The sequence below is a fragment of the Battus philenor genome, unplaced genomic scaffold, assembly GCF_028537555.1.
Source record: "Battus philenor isolate CCGP_79_NKW_IND1 unplaced genomic scaffold, ilBatPhil1.0.hap1 SCAF_3, whole genome shotgun sequence".
Lineage (NCBI taxonomy): Eukaryota > Metazoa > Arthropoda > Insecta > Lepidoptera > Papilionidae > Battus > Battus philenor.
In genome coordinates this window covers 10,287,560-10,305,100 of record NW_027181693.1, presented here as the reverse complement: position 1 = coordinate 10,305,100, position 17,541 = coordinate 10,287,560, and the positions used below count along the sequence as shown (strand labels likewise).

The following is a 17,541-nucleotide window of genomic DNA, read 5'->3' as shown; positions in this document are numbered from 1 at the left end:
TGTTTGCGTGTATGTTTTATTTAGAATAACAAGATAGTTTGATAAAATATTATAACAAAAAAAATAAACTTTTCTGATTGGGACGAAAAACTTGATTTTACATGCGATGTCTTATGGTACAGATGCGATCCGGTCACAATGCATCAATATATACCTGGCTTACTGTACACGGTTCGAATGATTTTCGCGACTTCACGCTATTACAATACAACTAAGCAGATATCTACGCTGCTTGTTAAAGTGACCAATCAAATTCTCAATATGTGCATGGACTATTTGACCCTTAATGGGAAGAAAACTATATGGAATCAGGATAAGAAAATTTTCAGTGACAAAGCAAGGGTAATTGATACTTAATTATTTTATTCAATATGTTTGATTTTGTAATTAAGAAATTATTTAATTCGACGTGACTAAGATATTTAGAAAAAAATGTAACGCATAATTCTACAATAAATATTCAATTTAACTAGAACGATGCCGGTGCTTAATATGTATATACTTCCATAAGTTTTCTAAAGTTGTTGAGTTATACCATCGTCATTACAACCGTTTGCCTGCTGCTGGCCATAGGGCTCTTCTATACATTTCCAACAGAATCGGTTGGAAAAGACCCACATTTAGCGTTTTGCAACGATCAAGGTCAACTATCTACCTCGTGGGTTGACGGCCTGCGTTACGCTTACCAACCCTTAGTTTCTCTTCAGAACATTAAACCCTCAGAGGTCATTATTTCTCCGTGTTAAGTGGTTCAACTGCCACTTCAACTTGCCAATTCGCAGGGATATTTTGCTTTTGTTGTAGAGTTTTAAGTTTTTCTTTTATATTTTTAGTTATGCTTGAACCTGTACCGTTTTTATCGAGAATGCTATGATGAGACGCAGAAAGAAATGATCGAAGCGGCAGACGAAAGACCGTTTGATTGTTCAGAAATGTATATATTTGGAAAGTTTGAGACGTTTCAAAAGCGATTACTTAAGGTACTAAAATAACACATTTTTAATTAACTATTTAAAAAAAAATTGTCGACATAGAATCAGTATATTGTTTTATCTAGTTTTTAGTATTTGGTTAGGTATAATTATATTATTTTGTCATTACTGATCAATTTTGTCACTTCATGAATTATCAACACCGTCATCACGTCAGCTGATAGGCACCCACTGCAAATAGAAGGCATTCCCCAAAGATAGCCACGATGACCAGTCTTCCAATGACAAGTGAATATTTAATTTCATAAATGTTGTTGCTATTTTTGTTTAATATTTAAAATGTTTGTACAGATAATTGACTTATTTCATACATATATTACGTATTACGTCTTGAATAAAACTACTCTGGAAGGTATAGAAGAGTATGCAGCAAATTTTAATAAACTTTTTAAAACCATTTCGTCAAAGACGTACGATGCTTTAGATCACAGGTAATAAACATGTTTTTATTTATTTGAAAGCGTCACGCTAGCCGACAATACATAAGTTTACATTAATTTATTTAGAAAAATACAAAATTAAAAATGTTTGCCTATTGTAGGAGTACAAAGCCCTGATCATAATTATGTTAGGTTATATCTAAATGTTAATAACTGAATGAAATAATAAACAATGTAAGATAATTTTCTTAAATAATAATAAAATCAAACATGAACAATCTTTTGTATGTTAAAATGTTTAATTCTTCTATTTGTTTTTAGACGACCTGATTTCGATAAGGATTATAAGATTTATAAGGATGCAGTGGCTAATCAAGAGCTGTTGTTGGAAAACTTTATGATTAACGTAAGTATTTGAATTAAAAAATTGCTTTTGATTTTGTTACTGTTAACTAGAGAAATTTAGTCGTCGTTAAATTATTTCTTATGTGGATTAATTATGTTATTCTAAATATGTAACGGTGATTATGTTATTGCATTTCCGAAACCGCAGTACTGTGCCTTATGTACGCGCGCGGCGTCCGCCGTCTAACCTCATGGCGGCGGTCCTTATGCTCTTTTTCCTCGGTCCCCACTTCGCGGCAAATTTCCTAAGGAGCGGAACTGCAGTTCGGTAGCACAAGTGAAGTTCTCTTCACGCACTTATGTATTAATGTACTTTTGATTTTATGTACTCATTATAAGCATTATATTTTACTGAACATAGATTATGCATCGATAGATTGATGAAAAAAGCAGAGCTGCTTAAAAAATATTACTAGCGTTATTTATTTCTATACTAACATTTTTAAAAGCTTTGCAATACTATCACTCATCCATCCCGGCATCACTGACAAAGAGTACGGTTCGCGGTTTCAAACAAATTGTGGACTTATTGTACCATGCGGATTACTCATTACGGATTGTGAGATGTTATTGTAATACAATGGAAAAATGTTACAGAGTGTAAACTTATGCCCAACAACGGAAATAGCATTGCTATTATTAAAACGCTTTGAAAAATTAAAACTGGATTGTCTATATCTTGAAGATCAATATTATGATTTAATAAAAAATTTTACGGCCGAAATTGAGAATATCCGTGACAGGTAATAAAGATTTAATTATTCAAAAAGAATTTCACTCAACTTGAGTTTATTTTTTTAAAGCGCATCAAACAATCTAAACCCAAACATAAAAAAACCATCCAGTAAACTAGTGTATACATTAATCGCGGACGTGCCACAATATTTTTATTTAAATTAGGAATAACAATATTATCTTTAATAATTTATATAAATAATACAATAATACATAGATTATAGTAAAAGCATAAAATGCAGAAAAAAACTTGTGTTTTGTTTTGAGTATAAATATGTGATTGTAGGTACAACGAAGAAAGGGAAAATCCTGAACTACCGAGAAACATGCCACCTGTAGCTGGTCGCATCATGTGGATAAGATTCTATTGCAAAAATATTAAATTGCCAATGGATGAATTTAAAAACCACCACGAAGTTATAACTCATACGGTATTTTAAATTGATGCGCTATTACTAACACTTAAAAAAATCTGAAATTAAATTGAAAGTTAACGTTCCAGAATACCCAAAGATGTATTAAACTTTATAATGTTATGAGAATTGTTTTCACCGAGTTTGAATTGATATATCATAGTGCGTGGGCAGAAAACGTTGGACAGGTAAGACTATTTTTATCATTCATAGTTTTACTGAAATTGACAAGCGTTGGTTGCCCGTTGGCGTTTATAGCTTCGAGTAAGAGGTAGATAGATGGCCGATGGTTTTTAACTTATTTTTCTTTACGGACATTAAGCTCAAGAACTGTTTAGGGAGCTATGACTCGGGCAGTTAAATTATTTATATCGGCAGTATTGTTAAGCTTTTATTTGATTTAGTGCCTAAAGATAAACCTCGGCGTAGGCAGCTACTCCAAGGACTGTGCCAGTTAAGTTAGGATCGGGTGGAAACGGACTGCATTCAAGATGACAACAACCTTGACAAGTTGCGACCATCTTGGGTCGTTCAGCGACTTTGAGCTTGCCTAAAGGCACAAAGTTAGAGACCATTTTTTAGGGCACACGTGCACATGAGTAACGCTGCTCAACCATGTAGCTTCTACAATTGACCTCTGGATATCATCGCCTCGCCAGAGCTTACTAAAGTACTGAAAGAGGGTTATAGAAATAAGTATAATCAAATTTTCTGAGTATTATAAAAATATATCCAATGAATTGTGGTACGTTAGAAAACATGTGATAGAACTGTGATTTATACATATGAAATGGAATGCAAGAATTTGTGACGAACAAAAGAACAATGAAAACATGACATTAAACTAAATCTTTCTGTATTAGCAGATTGTCCATCAATTGTTACTAATAAATATTGTATCACTTCAAAATTCAGTAAAGTTTTGACTTGCCTAATGAAAACATTATTTATTATAGGTGAGGTTGGGGCTAATAGCGCCGCTGTTAATACGGCATCCACAAACGAATTTATATGTCGTCAATTTTAGCATTTATATACCTGAATGTATCAGAGAAGTGGAATATATGTGGCAATTAGGTTTAAGTAAGTAGTTTATATATTATTATCACTCGCATCATTTCAACCGTGGTGGACCTCCACAGCTAAACGTAGGTCTTGCCCATAGACTACAAATTAGACCGGTTGGAAGCGGTCTGTATCCAGCGTCCTATGAGGGCTTTAAAAAGTATAGACAGTTAATTAAATAGCTTAAACCAAGAAAATATACAACTGAATAAAAAAAAGGATCATTTTATTTCATAAATGCCAATTTCATGTCAAACGTTCCATTTACCAAAATATAAGTAAAAAAAAAATTCTCAATATAGTACAGTACCCGGCGATAAATATTGCACATCGAACTTTGGAAAGAGACAATCGGCTAATTTCGGCTTCGTAGAGCGTTATCTCTGTCGCACGAAATACAAACAGTCCGGTATCTATTAGGAGCTGTAAAACAAGTATCATTTGCTTCTTTTGACAATTATTTTTATTCTTTGTATAAAATACACCAATTTTTCTATACGTGGTGGCTTTAGGTTGGGGTAAAATAAAATAAAAAAAACATGTTCTCATTATGTTTAATTATTTAATTGTTTAGTAAAATTACAACTGTACATAATAAGCATCATTATACCTATTGTTTAAATTACATTACAATAAAAATAATAATTCTAATTCTCAATTACTTTTATTTCAATGTGCAACATTTATCGCCGGGTATTGTAGTAAAACTTTATAGAAAACTTTAAAAGGTGTTCTTTGAATAAATAATTTGTATTTGCATTTTAGGTGTACCAGATGCAGCTCAAATAGTAGCATATTGCAAAGAAAAAATATTTTACAACTTCGAACGTATTAAATCTCTGGTGGAACGAAATAATAATATAAGGAGGTACAATTTGCACTAAAATTAAAAGGAAAATTGTTTTTTCAACGGAAGTGTCGGGTTATTTATCGTTCAAATTTAACAATTTATAAGCACTGTGTGGATATATAGACAACAATATCTATCGTATATCGCTGGATGTCGGCAGCGCAAAGACAGATTATGAAGACACATATTATTAAATTTTAAAATTAAATTAAGCATATCTATTTGTTAACTAATAAAGAATCATATCCAAGTAGCTTTCGGTCATTCCCTTTGAAATGCTTTGTTTTAATCTGTATCTGGAATTGTACTAAAAAAGAACTAGCTATAGAGGATTTACTTTTGTTGATGTATTGGTGGAAAAACTTGTGGCGTGCTTAAGTGTTATTTTTTTTATGGTTCACATCATTCGCTTATCTCTCTACTTTCGCTTTGCTACTATTAAGTATAATAGAACAAAGGTTTATTTGCAATGTTTATTAATAGGAGTATGCCGAAGTTGTATCTGCCTCTATTGCGAGCGCAGCTCATAAAAATGGAAAAAGCGTTTCAACCCGGACTTTCTACTATAACGTGGACATCGTTAGAAATACCAGCGTATTGTGACAATATTTGTGAGATTTTGGACGAAGTTGATCTATTCGTGAAAGAGGTGCGTGAAGATATTATATATAATATTTTACTAGCTCAACCTACAGACGACCAGTCTATCGATAATGAATTCGAACTTTCATAATTTTGTTTTAAGAAACCTGTTAATTGGAATATTTTTTTCGTACAACATTTTTAAATCTATTTTTCTGATACGTAAATAAATAACATTGGTTCTTTTCCAACATGGGTTCAGGCGACGTACATTCTGAATTTAAATAATGTATATTTACAAGATCGATCCCGCGATTGTGTTTTATTTATCGACTTTTGCGAATGTGAGAGAATAAAATCGGTAATGTTGTTCTCAAGTTATGGCTTGACCAAGAAAAATAGGATTTATTTTATCTATATACATTTTTAAGCTTTTTGGTTAAAAACCTAAAACTTTAGCTGTCGGTTAAAATTAGAAGTTCTATATTTCTCACCAAAAAAAATCCCACATTCAGGTAACGGACATGAAGGAAGCTCGAATCGATGCGATATTACAATCAATATCCAAGTCAATGTTAGTTTATTTGCCTGATACAGCAGTTGATCCTACAGTATTTTACGACGAAAATTTAATCAGACGTGACGAAATCGGTAAGTTAAATTTATTAGTAAATAAATATCATTAAGCTATCTGCCTGAAATTTTGAGCAACCCCTACTCTGCCGTTATCGCGGCTGTTATCTGCGCTAGGAATAGCAGACCCGACCATAATAGGGGTATGTACCCAGTACTCATCACGCTTGGCATGCGGGCTAGGGACCACAGTTTTTTTTTAATATGTTCAGGGATAGTAACATCTCCCAGACGTCAGCCCAATGTTCCTGAACATTTTCCTTTTGGACTCTCTCTTCATATAACACGTCAGTCTTAATATTCATTATCAACTCATAAACAGTAATAAAATCTGACACTTTAAAGTTACTGTGTCCAAGAGTGAGTACAGCTTAGCAAGAGCTCCTTAAATCTTGCATAAAATCATTTTTTTTATTTCTTATAGCGCAAGATCTGCAACAACGGTCATGTAACGCAGAAGTTGCTGTGATTGAACTTGTCAACAAGTTCTTAGGCAGTGTACCTTCTAAAGCTATACAAGATTTAAAAGATAATTGGTAAGATCAATGAAAAGAAACCTAATATTTAATTATTTTTATCAGAATTAGATCTGTTGATATGATTCTTGAAGTCACATAAAAATTACTGGACTTGATTGATGACTTAAAATACGTATTACATTACAGGTTAGACCCTGAAAAGGCTTTGAAACCAGTAACGTCGGCAACAAGGGTTTTTCCTGAAAATGCCGGTTCGTTAAAATACTTATATTTTCCAAAAATGCTAAGTTTTGTTTTATAAATGCATAAAGTTCATTAAGAATACAAAAGTTATTGTAAGGCATATTGTGATTTTTTAATACATTTACAAAGGCATAGGTGGCCAATGGCAGTAGCCGCAGGCACGCAGCGTCAATAAAAAAGAATGTTACATTTATTTCATAATAATATATATAATATATTAACAAGTCTTTCTTTTGTAGCATTCTTGGAAATAGAAAATCCAGATCGTTTTGATGTTAATCCCGCCATCAATGAATGCAATGAACTATTCGCATATTTTGCAACGAAATGTCTAGAATCTCTTATTAAATGTACAAGACAAAGTTTGGACGTGTTAAGACGACGTGCTTCTGTTTCTAGGTAAATTATTTACAAATGTTTATAATCGTTCATTAAGATTTTTATAATATTTTGATACTTATATTTGTGTATGTTTTAGTTTTTTGACGATGACAACCGACCCGGAAGAGCAGAAAAAATTGAAACCACTTATGTTAGCAATGATGTATTTACAGATACCGAGAATTTTAATAAAGCCTACTTTGGAGGAAATACAATCGTCGTTTTCTCAAGTATTGCTTTCGTTTAATCTGTATATAGAATATCTGCTCATGTACTTCTGTATGACGGAATTTTTTTTAGGTCGTACTGAATTGTATAATGGATATCCATCGGAATGTCTATATGTGGGGACAACAAGACCAAATTAACAAGATGAAAATATCAGGCGCATCGTTGACAATGGCAAGGAGTATGAGCGGTAATATAGGCGAAATTTTAAAAATGAATTATTATTTTTATGTTCAATCTTAATTATTAATATTGTATGTCGTTGGCAGCCGGGTCCAGGTCTGGATCAAGTTTAATTGGTATTAGAAACTATTTCCGCATGGTATCAGAGCATAAAGATATCGTAAGAGCTGTAATGGCGTTGCAAGGAATGATGTTTATGTACAAACCCGACATTGAGAAGTTGTTACAAGTATGATGATTGAGTTTGTGTTTTATAGATTTGTTAAAGAGAAGCACTCTTGTGAAACGTTACTAATATACTTTTCAGGGTTATAACAGATTTGCTCATCTCTGGGCTGAAGACAGAGTCCAACAAGTACAGGACTTTGTAGATTCCAATCCTCTTAATGTAATTATAAGGGATATGCTAAAGAAATATGAGTCACAAACCGAAGAAGTTCTTAACTTACCCTTAAAACATATTATTGGTTCCATTCAAATTGATATGGGTATGATTTTTTTATTACTTATACGTATTAAAATAAAACTAAATGAACTAGGTTTATAATAGAACTGGATTTTATAATCATATTAAATATAACTATAAAACGTTCTAACAAAACTATTAAACATGTTCAACAGTATTTTATACAAGTAAAGACTTGATGGGATCTAAATTTACTTCTATTTTATTGCCTCTATCATTATCATTTAATGCTTAATTTTCTTTATTAAACTTTTGTTGTTGCAGTACTCATAGAAACAAGGTTTATAACGGTTGTATCTAAAGAATAATTATAGATGGTATAGACTAGGAATAGGTCAAATTTGCAGTTTTATGAATGTTTTTTTCAAATATGCCGGGAAAGATACCCTCTTAATCAATAGTCTGGAACCCCTTGGAGGTTAATTTGTCAGAGAAAGTTAGATGAACTTTTAGTAAAGATTAATTGGGCGCGTTGCCCCGTCCCGTAGGAATCTTGTTAAGAATTGTTAAAAAATAAAGGATTTGGATGTCATTAAACTAATTGTTAACTTTCTTTTTAGATGTAATGTGTATTTTAGAGTAGTTTGTTCAACTATTTAGCGTTTCCAATATTACAATTGATAGCTAATAAATCGAGCATATTCCTTTTCTGTTTGCTTGGATACATTAAGTAATAACGTTCATGAAGTTGTTACTTTATAATTCAAATGATAAATTCAAAAATTTTTTTAAATGCAGCGTCAAGATACAGAAAGAATTAATGGCGTTAGGAAACTCTAATAAATATTATTTAAACAAAATACCAATAAAAAGAAATATAAAAAAACTGGATTCAGTTTGTTGTGGGTTATGGAGTTCGGTACTGGTAGCTTTAAGTTAAATAATACCTGGGAGCTAAATCTGATTTTAGTTTCTATCAATTTACGCACTAATAATGTACATAAATAGTAACAAAACATAGTGATTGTATTTTCCCTGAAATATAACATGTTTTTTAGATAACCTTAAATTGGCATTGCATTTGGAATCTATTGAATGGAAACGAATTTTGGGAAAACTATTGAGTCAGTCCTATAAAGAACGTGTCGTCAATTTAATGCAGTTCATCAATGAACGTATGAAAACAATGAGCAAGAAAATAAAGGATTTAGATGATGTTAGAGTAGCAATTCTGTGCCTTGATTTGATACGGGAGAAATTTATCGAGTAAGATTTTAATTACATTTTTTTAAACATATGTGTTTTTTACGCAATGTGAAAAAAATCTTGAAATTTTTTAGGATGGACATGGAATTGGATTTAATTGAAGAAAGTTACGCAACATTTAGTCAGTTCGAAATTGATATATCTAAGGACGATGCTGATTTAGTTTACGGCCTTCGTTATGCTTTCACAAATATGTTAACAACTGTTAGTCTCTTGATGTTATAGCAAGTATAGTCTTCAAAAACTTGTTCATTTTATAAAATAGCACGTAGCTGATTCCCGCTGGGCGTGTTGAAAATATTTAATTTTTGTGAAAGTGGTGAAGTAAGTAGGTATTTCACCTGATAGCACCGTTTTTATGGATGTCTCTTTGAGACACCAGATCGTTCTTAAGTAATTTCATTTACTGCAAGAAAAAATCTAATCCAAGGGAAGTAAAGGATTATTTTTTACATGTAAATTTATATAACAAGAAAAATCGAATCACAACACAGATTGAGATTTAAGTCTGCAATTAATTAGATAGCTCTGTGTACGGCTGATGTATTTACATTTAAGCTATTATCTAACGCCTTGCAAATGCAAAAACTACTTATTGAACTTTTCTAAACCTTTTTGACGTTCGCTTGATATGAATAATTCTAGTTGCTTATATTTCTAGACGATAAATGATTTCTGTACTATGAGTACTATTTACACTTAAATTCGACTTTTAATTTTGTCTCTTTTTAATATGAATTTTAATATATAAAGTTTAATTGCAAATTACAGTCACAACAAGTTTCTCAAAAAATTGTGGATATGCAAGGTCCTCTACAAAAAGAACTAACAGAAGGCGTAGCATCATTCAACCAAGACGTTTTAAAGTTTGATGCGGATTATGATGCGTTTGGACCGATGACTCCGGGCTTAACAGCTAGAGAGGCTAGCGATAGGTTACCATGAATTATACTCTTATAATATGTTTCTTGGTTTAGCGGTAACATTTAATATGTATAGTAAACATTTGTTAAAATGGCTACCGCTATCCGCATCCAGCATCTTGCGATGATCTAAACAAGTCTGTCTTTCCGCCTTGTCAAATGCCTATCTTTGACTAGATTTAAAAAAAAAAAACTTTTTATTAAATGTGTCATCCTTTTTCAATTTATTTACTTTCGTGTCGTCATGCATGTGCATACTTGTCTACCCGTACTCAATTAAAGATGGTAATTGTTAATTAATTTAGTAGGTTTTAAAAGTTTAACTAACTTCGTCTTATGGCTCCAATATGTTTGGTTTATTATTTTTAAACATTGCAGGGTCATTATGTTCCAGTCGAGATTTGATGATTTATGGAGACGTTTTGAAATGTATTCTAGTGGTGAAAAACTATTTGGCATGGAAGTTAAAGATTACCCTATTCTTCATCAAAAGAAGAAAGAGTTTAATTTATTAAATAAATTGTAAGAGAGACTTCTTTTAATATTTACCAGAGTAAATGAATGTTGTTTACTTACCTTTTTCTTTCTACAGGTATAGTTTATATTTGTCGGTGATGAATTCTATCGATGGCTACATGGAAACACCATGGGTAGAAATTGACATTGAAGTAATAATAGCGCAGCTTACTGAGTTTGATTTACGGTAAGATAAATTGGTAAAATTAACTGTATATTAGTTTTTAGCTCCTTGTACAAATTTTATTTTTTTAAGTCATTTTAAATTATAAATTTATAATAATTAGTTTTCCTTTACTAATGAAGACGATACGATGACTTTATCCAGATGCCGCAAATTGCCAAGAGGAATGAAGGATTGGCCCGCTTACATAGATTTAAAAAATAAAATCGACGATTTTAATCAAACATGTCCGTTACTAGAACTTATGGCTGATAAGTCTATGAAGGAAAGACATTGGAAACGTCTAGAAGATTTGATGCGTTAGTTTGCTTTGTTATTATGTGAATTAAACAAGGCAGTTAACCGAGGATCCACATAGCTTTATGGATTTGAAACAATACTTTTTTACTTCTGTGGATGTACACTATTACATTGACATTTATTTGGTACTTGTAAAAAGCAATTTCTTAAGTAATTAGTTTTATTTCAGATTGCGTATTGGATGTGGAGTCCGAATCTTTCACCTTGGCGAACGTAATGGAAGCTCCGTTATTGAAGTATAGAGAAGAAGTCGAGGTAAATTATTAAACATTGGTTGCATGTCTTGTTTCAAGCGTTTTATAAATGTAATACAGAAATAAAATAATTACATTTTGTGATTAATTTATAGTGATTTGCTTTATATTATCAATCGTAAAGCAATATGAGATCGTAGTTATGCAGACTCTAATTTAGATGTCATCTACTAGCAGTGGTAATTCAGTGGTAGAGGACTGAGATTTGCGATTTCGAATGGTATATCCCATCATAGAAATATTAGAGAGATGCCTATGTCTTGCAGAGGGCATTTATGGGCTGAAACGATAAAGTTTGGGTCTTGATCCAAAATTAATTAAATATTTTAATTTAGAAGTAAGCAAAAATAATTTAAATGTGTTATTAAATAAAAACTTAATACAGACTTAATACAGGATGATTGGAAAGATATTTATTTCCGCTCAACCTGTAATAAGTGATCTCTCTGAAAAATGTTACATAATTTTTTTTAATGGATTGTGAAAAGCCGAAATTATGGCAGAAAGAGATAGTAAATAATAATTAATTCTAATTTGTACTGATTTCTAGAAATTGCAATAAAAAACCGTTTTTTTTGTTTTAATATGTGTTTTTAAAGAATAAATTTCAGTAAAAAAATCATGGCATAAGACAGAAGCGGAATGTAGACTGGAATTTTTTTGGATTTTTTAAATGTAAACGTTTACATTTAGGATATTTGTATTGGTGCCGTAAAAGAAAAGGACATTGAAGCAAAATTGAAACAAGTAGTGTCTGACTGGGCAGTAGTAGATCTGACCTTTGCTAACTTTAAGAATAGAGGCGAGCTTCTTATTAAGCCGCAAGAAACGTTGGATATCATCACAATGTTGGAAGATACTATGATGATTCTCAACTCACTAGCATCGAATAGGTAACTTAAGTTTTACTAGTTTTTTTGCTATGCGAACATGTATATACTATATTAATATATAGTATATACGTTTTCGTATAGCGTATATTATACGAGGCAATAATATTAAAATAAGAAAGACACATGAATTAAGAAATATGCTGTAGTACTGCCCCATTTGCTCAATCTTCCGAATGTTCCGTAAGCTGTATGCCTGTAATACAGCAATTCCCATAAATCAACGACAAAATGAAACCTAAAGGAACAAAATGTTTATGTAACCTATTTTAACAGTTGATTTTAAGTCTAAAGTGGCAATGTTGGTTTTTATATAAACTGCTTTTTGACATTGCAGTATTTCTTTCTGATATTTACAGAAGAGTTTTGATAACATAAAAGTGAAAACAAATAAAAATAGAACACTAATAGTATCAAAAGAGAATGCATAAAGTTTGCCTTTCCGATTTCCTATCCCCAAATTTAGTCTTCACGTTGATTTATAGAACACCTGTACATCGTTGTTGAAATTGTATCTTTACAGGTAGAATACAGAGAAGAAAAGTATCAGAAGAAAAATAAGATAAATAATGAGAAGGTCTCCTTTTTATTTTGTTTATTTTGAACTATATTTTCATAACTTAAACCATTTCAGGTACAACGCTCCGTTTAAGAAGGATATAATGCTTTGGATAAATAAGTTAGTAAGCACATCGGATATCCTAGAAAAATGGCTACAAGTTCAAAACTTGTGGATGTATCTGGAGGCAGTATTTGTCGGCGGTGACATCGCTAAGCAGCTGCCGGCTGAAGCAAAAAGATTTGGTGTTAGTATTAACTTGGTGTTAATATGAATGAATGAATGTACGAATTACGTCTTTATTTGATCCACACAATAGTAATAGGTTTTTAGGCCATGGTAGGTAGATGTAACAGAGTAATAAATTAAAGTAGTAGATATCGAACTGTAAGCTCTCGGGTTTTCGACCTTCTCCGACTCTTGAATTGATGTAGTTATAACAGCCTTGCACGGCTATTAGCACTACCCTCATTCTGAACAAAGATAGATATCGGACTTTAACCTTTAACTGAGGACGTGCGGTCTCACAGACCGCTTGCAGTTTGTAATTTTTGTGTTTACCCCTTTCCCCTTGCTCCCCGCGTTTAATGCTCTCAGTAGCTTCAGTTTTAGCGCCGAAACGTATATTGAGATGATAGGTTGTGTCGGCAGACACAAATTAGCTGAGTTATTTTACTTTATACTTTAACCGCGGTCTGTCGGACCGCACGTCCACGTTTCCTGCGTAAATAGTATAAACGGTGATTTCGTTTAATTTGATCGTTTTATGTTATTTTCATTCAAAATGTCAATGAATATTGAACGAGAAGATGGCCTATGCTCATTTTATATCGCATTCTTGACTTGTGCGGTATAAATGCTCATGTACTACACAATGAGCATCAGAGCAAAAAAATAAAAAGAGGAGTATTCCTAAAAAAATAGCAAGAGGAGTATTCCTAAAAAATAGCTCGATCTTTAGTGATGATCTTCCACATATGCAAAGACGAGCAATAAAACCAAATATACCAAACGAATTGAAAATGTCAATGAAGCGAGTTTTAGGGGCAGATATGCTCCTAGATGAACCCCCTAGCCAGGAGAGTGGTTCATAAAAACGAAAAACATGTCGTCTTTGTCAAACAAAACTAAAGAGAAAGTCCAATTACACTTGTATAAGTTGTAGGCAGGTCATATGTTTACAGTGTTCCAAACCCTTGTGCAAGGACTGCCAATAATTTTAAACAATTGGACCAATGTCAAAAATTTTGTATTTCAATTTGAGCAGACTTTTATTCGTTTTTATATTAGGTTCTAAAAATCTAAGGTTTAAACCTTAGATTTTTAGTTTTGATTGTTATTTTTTCTAAAAAGTTTAATTCATTCGAGTTTTTCGTCCTACAGTTGATCTATAGTAAATGTATGCCAAAAAGTGCCTTTAATTGTTGGTATGCTTTATTTTATTTACAAATAAAGGAAGATTGATTAAAAGCCTCGAAATTATTTAATTTTAATATACATAAAAAACAATAAATACAATAGTGTACAAATAAAATTAATATTTACGTAATATTTGGACTTCAGAACATAGCGGTCCGAGAGACCGCGCGTCCATGGTAGTGTGACAAAAAAATGACGTCCATAGTTAAAGGTTAAGAAATATCAACACTGACAACCAAAAAGGCACGTACTCGGCAAATGCTGCCGAGCGTTATACAAAACACTGCGACAGCACTTCCGTCTTCCGTCAGCACCATTTTGACGAGCGGCTGCCAACTCTGGCGTACATCCTGTCTGAAATAATGTTGTTTTGCCCTTTTTGTTGAGCAATAGAAATAAATATAGCATTAAATGGATTAAATAGAAAAGAATATAAAGATATAAAAAAGAATAATTAAGTATGCAACATAAAATGTATACTGCATATATATATTACATATATATATTGATTTCTTTATGTTTGCTTATAGACATTACTTATATCAATAACACAGTTTTTTTCTTATATATGTATAGTTTGCTTAAAGTTGTTTCAATTTTACGTTAGCGACATGAAATACGGACAGCAAACATAATAAACAAAGTACAGACACGGTGTAAAAACATTACGCGAAAAGTCGACAATATAAGCTACTTTTGCTCTACCCAATCTCCCTTGACTAGTTTTAGAGAAGACAGTGACAGTAGTTAGTTAAATTTTTATTTACAATTTATTCTTAAAGATAGTATGCAGATATTAACAAGTAATTTTTTTTTCACATAGACAATCGATAAAACATATGTCAAGATAATGTATCGGGCTCGTGATATTGTTAATTGCGTAGAGACTTGTACAGGCGATGATTCTCTAAAGCAACTATTGCCCCATCTATACGATCAGTTGGAGGCTTGTCAAAAATCGCTGACTGGGTACCTAGAAACAAAGCGGCTTATCTTTCCAAGATTTTTCTTTGTATCCGATCCCGTACTTTTGGAGATATTGGGCCAAGCTTCTGATCCACATTCTATTCAGGTATTAAAACAATTAAACATATACTACACACATGATTTAATATTCATAATTATTATAATGGAGACAGAGAGTTCAGAGGACATCTAGCAGCTGATCTGTTAGATGTCCTCTGAACTGCATAGACCTTAAAGATAGCCATGCCTAGTCTTGCGTTGCACTAATTCAGCGATTTCTTGCGATCTTGGTTATGGTTGTCTATCCAATTAGTGATGGATCAATCTAGACTAGCAAAAAATTCTGCGAAAATCCTTATTTTTGATTGGATCTCGAGGTAAACTTGCTTTGGGTAACTTCGGACTCCTTATAAGACCCATCATAAACGACCACGTCTAAGATCTATGTCATTACCGGAACACATACTTGTCAATGACCTTCTTCAGATATTGAGGTATTTAGGACGTTTTATTATTTCGTTTAACAACTATGATTAATATTAAAGACTAATTATTTTAGGTACATCTTCCAAGCATATTTGATGCGATATATACCGTCGATTTTGATGACAAGGAGAGAATAGTCGCAATGAACTCTTCTAACGGTGAAAATATAAAATTGGAACGCCCAGTGGTTTGTTTAGGAGGTGTCGAGGTAATAAGATACTAGAAAATATTAAATAAATTAGTTAAAACTGTTATATGTATTCCAGTACCTTGAATAACTTGATCTAGTTAGTTATGATATAAGAGTATACATTTTATAACAATTTACAACCGCACTATAGATCTTGTTTTAGAAACCAAATGTAGGTGTAAACTTTGGTTATTATTTCATGATGATAAAAAATAAATATGATATTGGTCTATCATATTTTTTTCATAAAAAATTCTAGTAAAAATCAATAGGCCTCAAAAACCTTGTTACAAATAAAAAACTGTATTATTATGGACAAATTTTCAGAATTGGTTGAATCTTTTACTAGACGACATGAAAGACACCGTAAGAAATATTATTGCAAGTATTTCCCAAACAATGTCGGGCGATCCTGAATTTGAATTTTTGGTTGGCTTCTGGAATTTCCCTGGACAGGTGAAGAATTTGTTACTTTAAAACAACTGTGTAATCTCTTTTGTGTTTTATCATAAAGGTACGAGTATGTTTGAAAATATTTACAATAAATAAGGCGTAAATTGGTATTTAAATATTTAATAAACATTCTATAAATTCATAAATTATATAAATAGCAAATTTAATTTTTTTACCAAATTAGATTAGATTATCTAATCTTTTTTATTTTCAGGCTAGTCTTCTCGGTATGCAAATTTTATGGACGAGCGACGCAGAATATGCGCTTAAAAAAGCTAGAGTAGATCGCTTTATAATGAGATTAACTAATCAGAAATTCCTTGACCTCCTTAATGGACTTATTGACCAAACTGTTAAAGACTTGGTACCGCTCGACCGAACTATGATTGAGACAATGATTACTATCCATGTACATCAAAGGCATGATTCTAATAATAATTATACATATAAATTATTTGTGACTAATTAAAAAACATTTACTGAAAACATGTTTTTATCAAAAGGGACATTTTTGATGATCTTGTGAAAATGAGAATCAAAAACACCGCAGACTTCGAGTGGCAGAAGCAAGCTAGATTTTATTACGTTGAAGATACAGACGATTGTCTTGTTAATATTACTGATGTTGAGTTCTTATATCAGGTAATAAATTATATTACTATTTATCTGTCCAATTTTACTTCCACTACGCGATTTATAACAAAGTATCAATATTATAATCAGTGATAGTATTAATGAAACGCAGCCTTATTGCAAATTGTTACGATTCACAGATAAAGTTAGGAGAGGCATTAATATACAAGGTGTTAGGCTATAGGTGTAAACATTTTAGATGGATGAATGTTTAGCTCATTTGTTATTAAAAGCCTTAAATCTATTAAACCTACCTTTACAAAGTGATTACTCTTAATAAGTAGGGTGTATCATACGTTAATATCAAACTAGCAATATTTTTACCCCTTTAAAGCTTTCACTATCGTATATATCAATTTAGGCAGTGTGTAATAGAATTACATCAATATCAAATAATTCCCCTATCTCCTTTATTCGGACGACAAAACGTATGTGTTCACAACATCGACATAGACAAGTAGAAAATCCTTCCATCCGCACTAGACATTTTGCTAATACTTTTATACTGCGAACAGCCAAGGAGTGGG

At 32.0% G+C, this 17,541-nt stretch overlaps 1 protein-coding gene across 1 annotated transcript in view; it reads left to right on the top strand.

The window, feature by feature from the left end:
* The window catches only part of kl-3 (dynein heavy chain 8, axonemal kl-3), a 53,698-nt gene that overhangs the window by 5,196 nt on the left and 30,961 nt on the right, over positions 1-17,541 (top strand). Inside the window, exons 9-40 of the mRNA XM_068770662.1 lie at positions 123-342; positions 834-980; positions 1,284-1,423; positions 1,694-1,778; positions 2,375-2,520; positions 2,799-2,943; positions 3,015-3,113; positions 3,882-4,008; positions 4,756-4,858; positions 5,324-5,489; positions 5,938-6,073; positions 6,480-6,591; positions 6,721-6,785; positions 7,017-7,176; positions 7,256-7,388; positions 7,459-7,573; positions 7,656-7,798; positions 7,877-8,057; positions 9,034-9,241; positions 9,316-9,445; positions 10,013-10,176; positions 10,543-10,686; positions 10,757-10,867; positions 11,009-11,163; positions 11,334-11,419; positions 12,112-12,311; positions 12,943-13,114; positions 15,110-15,358; positions 15,812-15,946; positions 16,256-16,384; positions 16,596-16,801; positions 16,885-17,023. Coding sequence (XP_068626763.1) covers positions 123-342; positions 834-980; positions 1,284-1,423; positions 1,694-1,778; positions 2,375-2,520; positions 2,799-2,943; positions 3,015-3,113; positions 3,882-4,008; positions 4,756-4,858; positions 5,324-5,489; positions 5,938-6,073; positions 6,480-6,591; positions 6,721-6,785; positions 7,017-7,176; positions 7,256-7,388; positions 7,459-7,573; positions 7,656-7,798; positions 7,877-8,057; positions 9,034-9,241; positions 9,316-9,445; positions 10,013-10,176; positions 10,543-10,686; positions 10,757-10,867; positions 11,009-11,163; positions 11,334-11,419; positions 12,112-12,311; positions 12,943-13,114; positions 15,110-15,358; positions 15,812-15,946; positions 16,256-16,384; positions 16,596-16,801; positions 16,885-17,023 — 4,651 coding nt within the window. The remainder of the gene's footprint in view (positions 1-122; positions 343-833; positions 981-1,283; positions 1,424-1,693; positions 1,779-2,374; positions 2,521-2,798; positions 2,944-3,014; positions 3,114-3,881; positions 4,009-4,755; positions 4,859-5,323; positions 5,490-5,937; positions 6,074-6,479; positions 6,592-6,720; positions 6,786-7,016; positions 7,177-7,255; positions 7,389-7,458; positions 7,574-7,655; positions 7,799-7,876; positions 8,058-9,033; positions 9,242-9,315; positions 9,446-10,012; positions 10,177-10,542; positions 10,687-10,756; positions 10,868-11,008; positions 11,164-11,333; positions 11,420-12,111; positions 12,312-12,942; positions 13,115-15,109; positions 15,359-15,811; positions 15,947-16,255; positions 16,385-16,595; positions 16,802-16,884; positions 17,024-17,541) is intronic.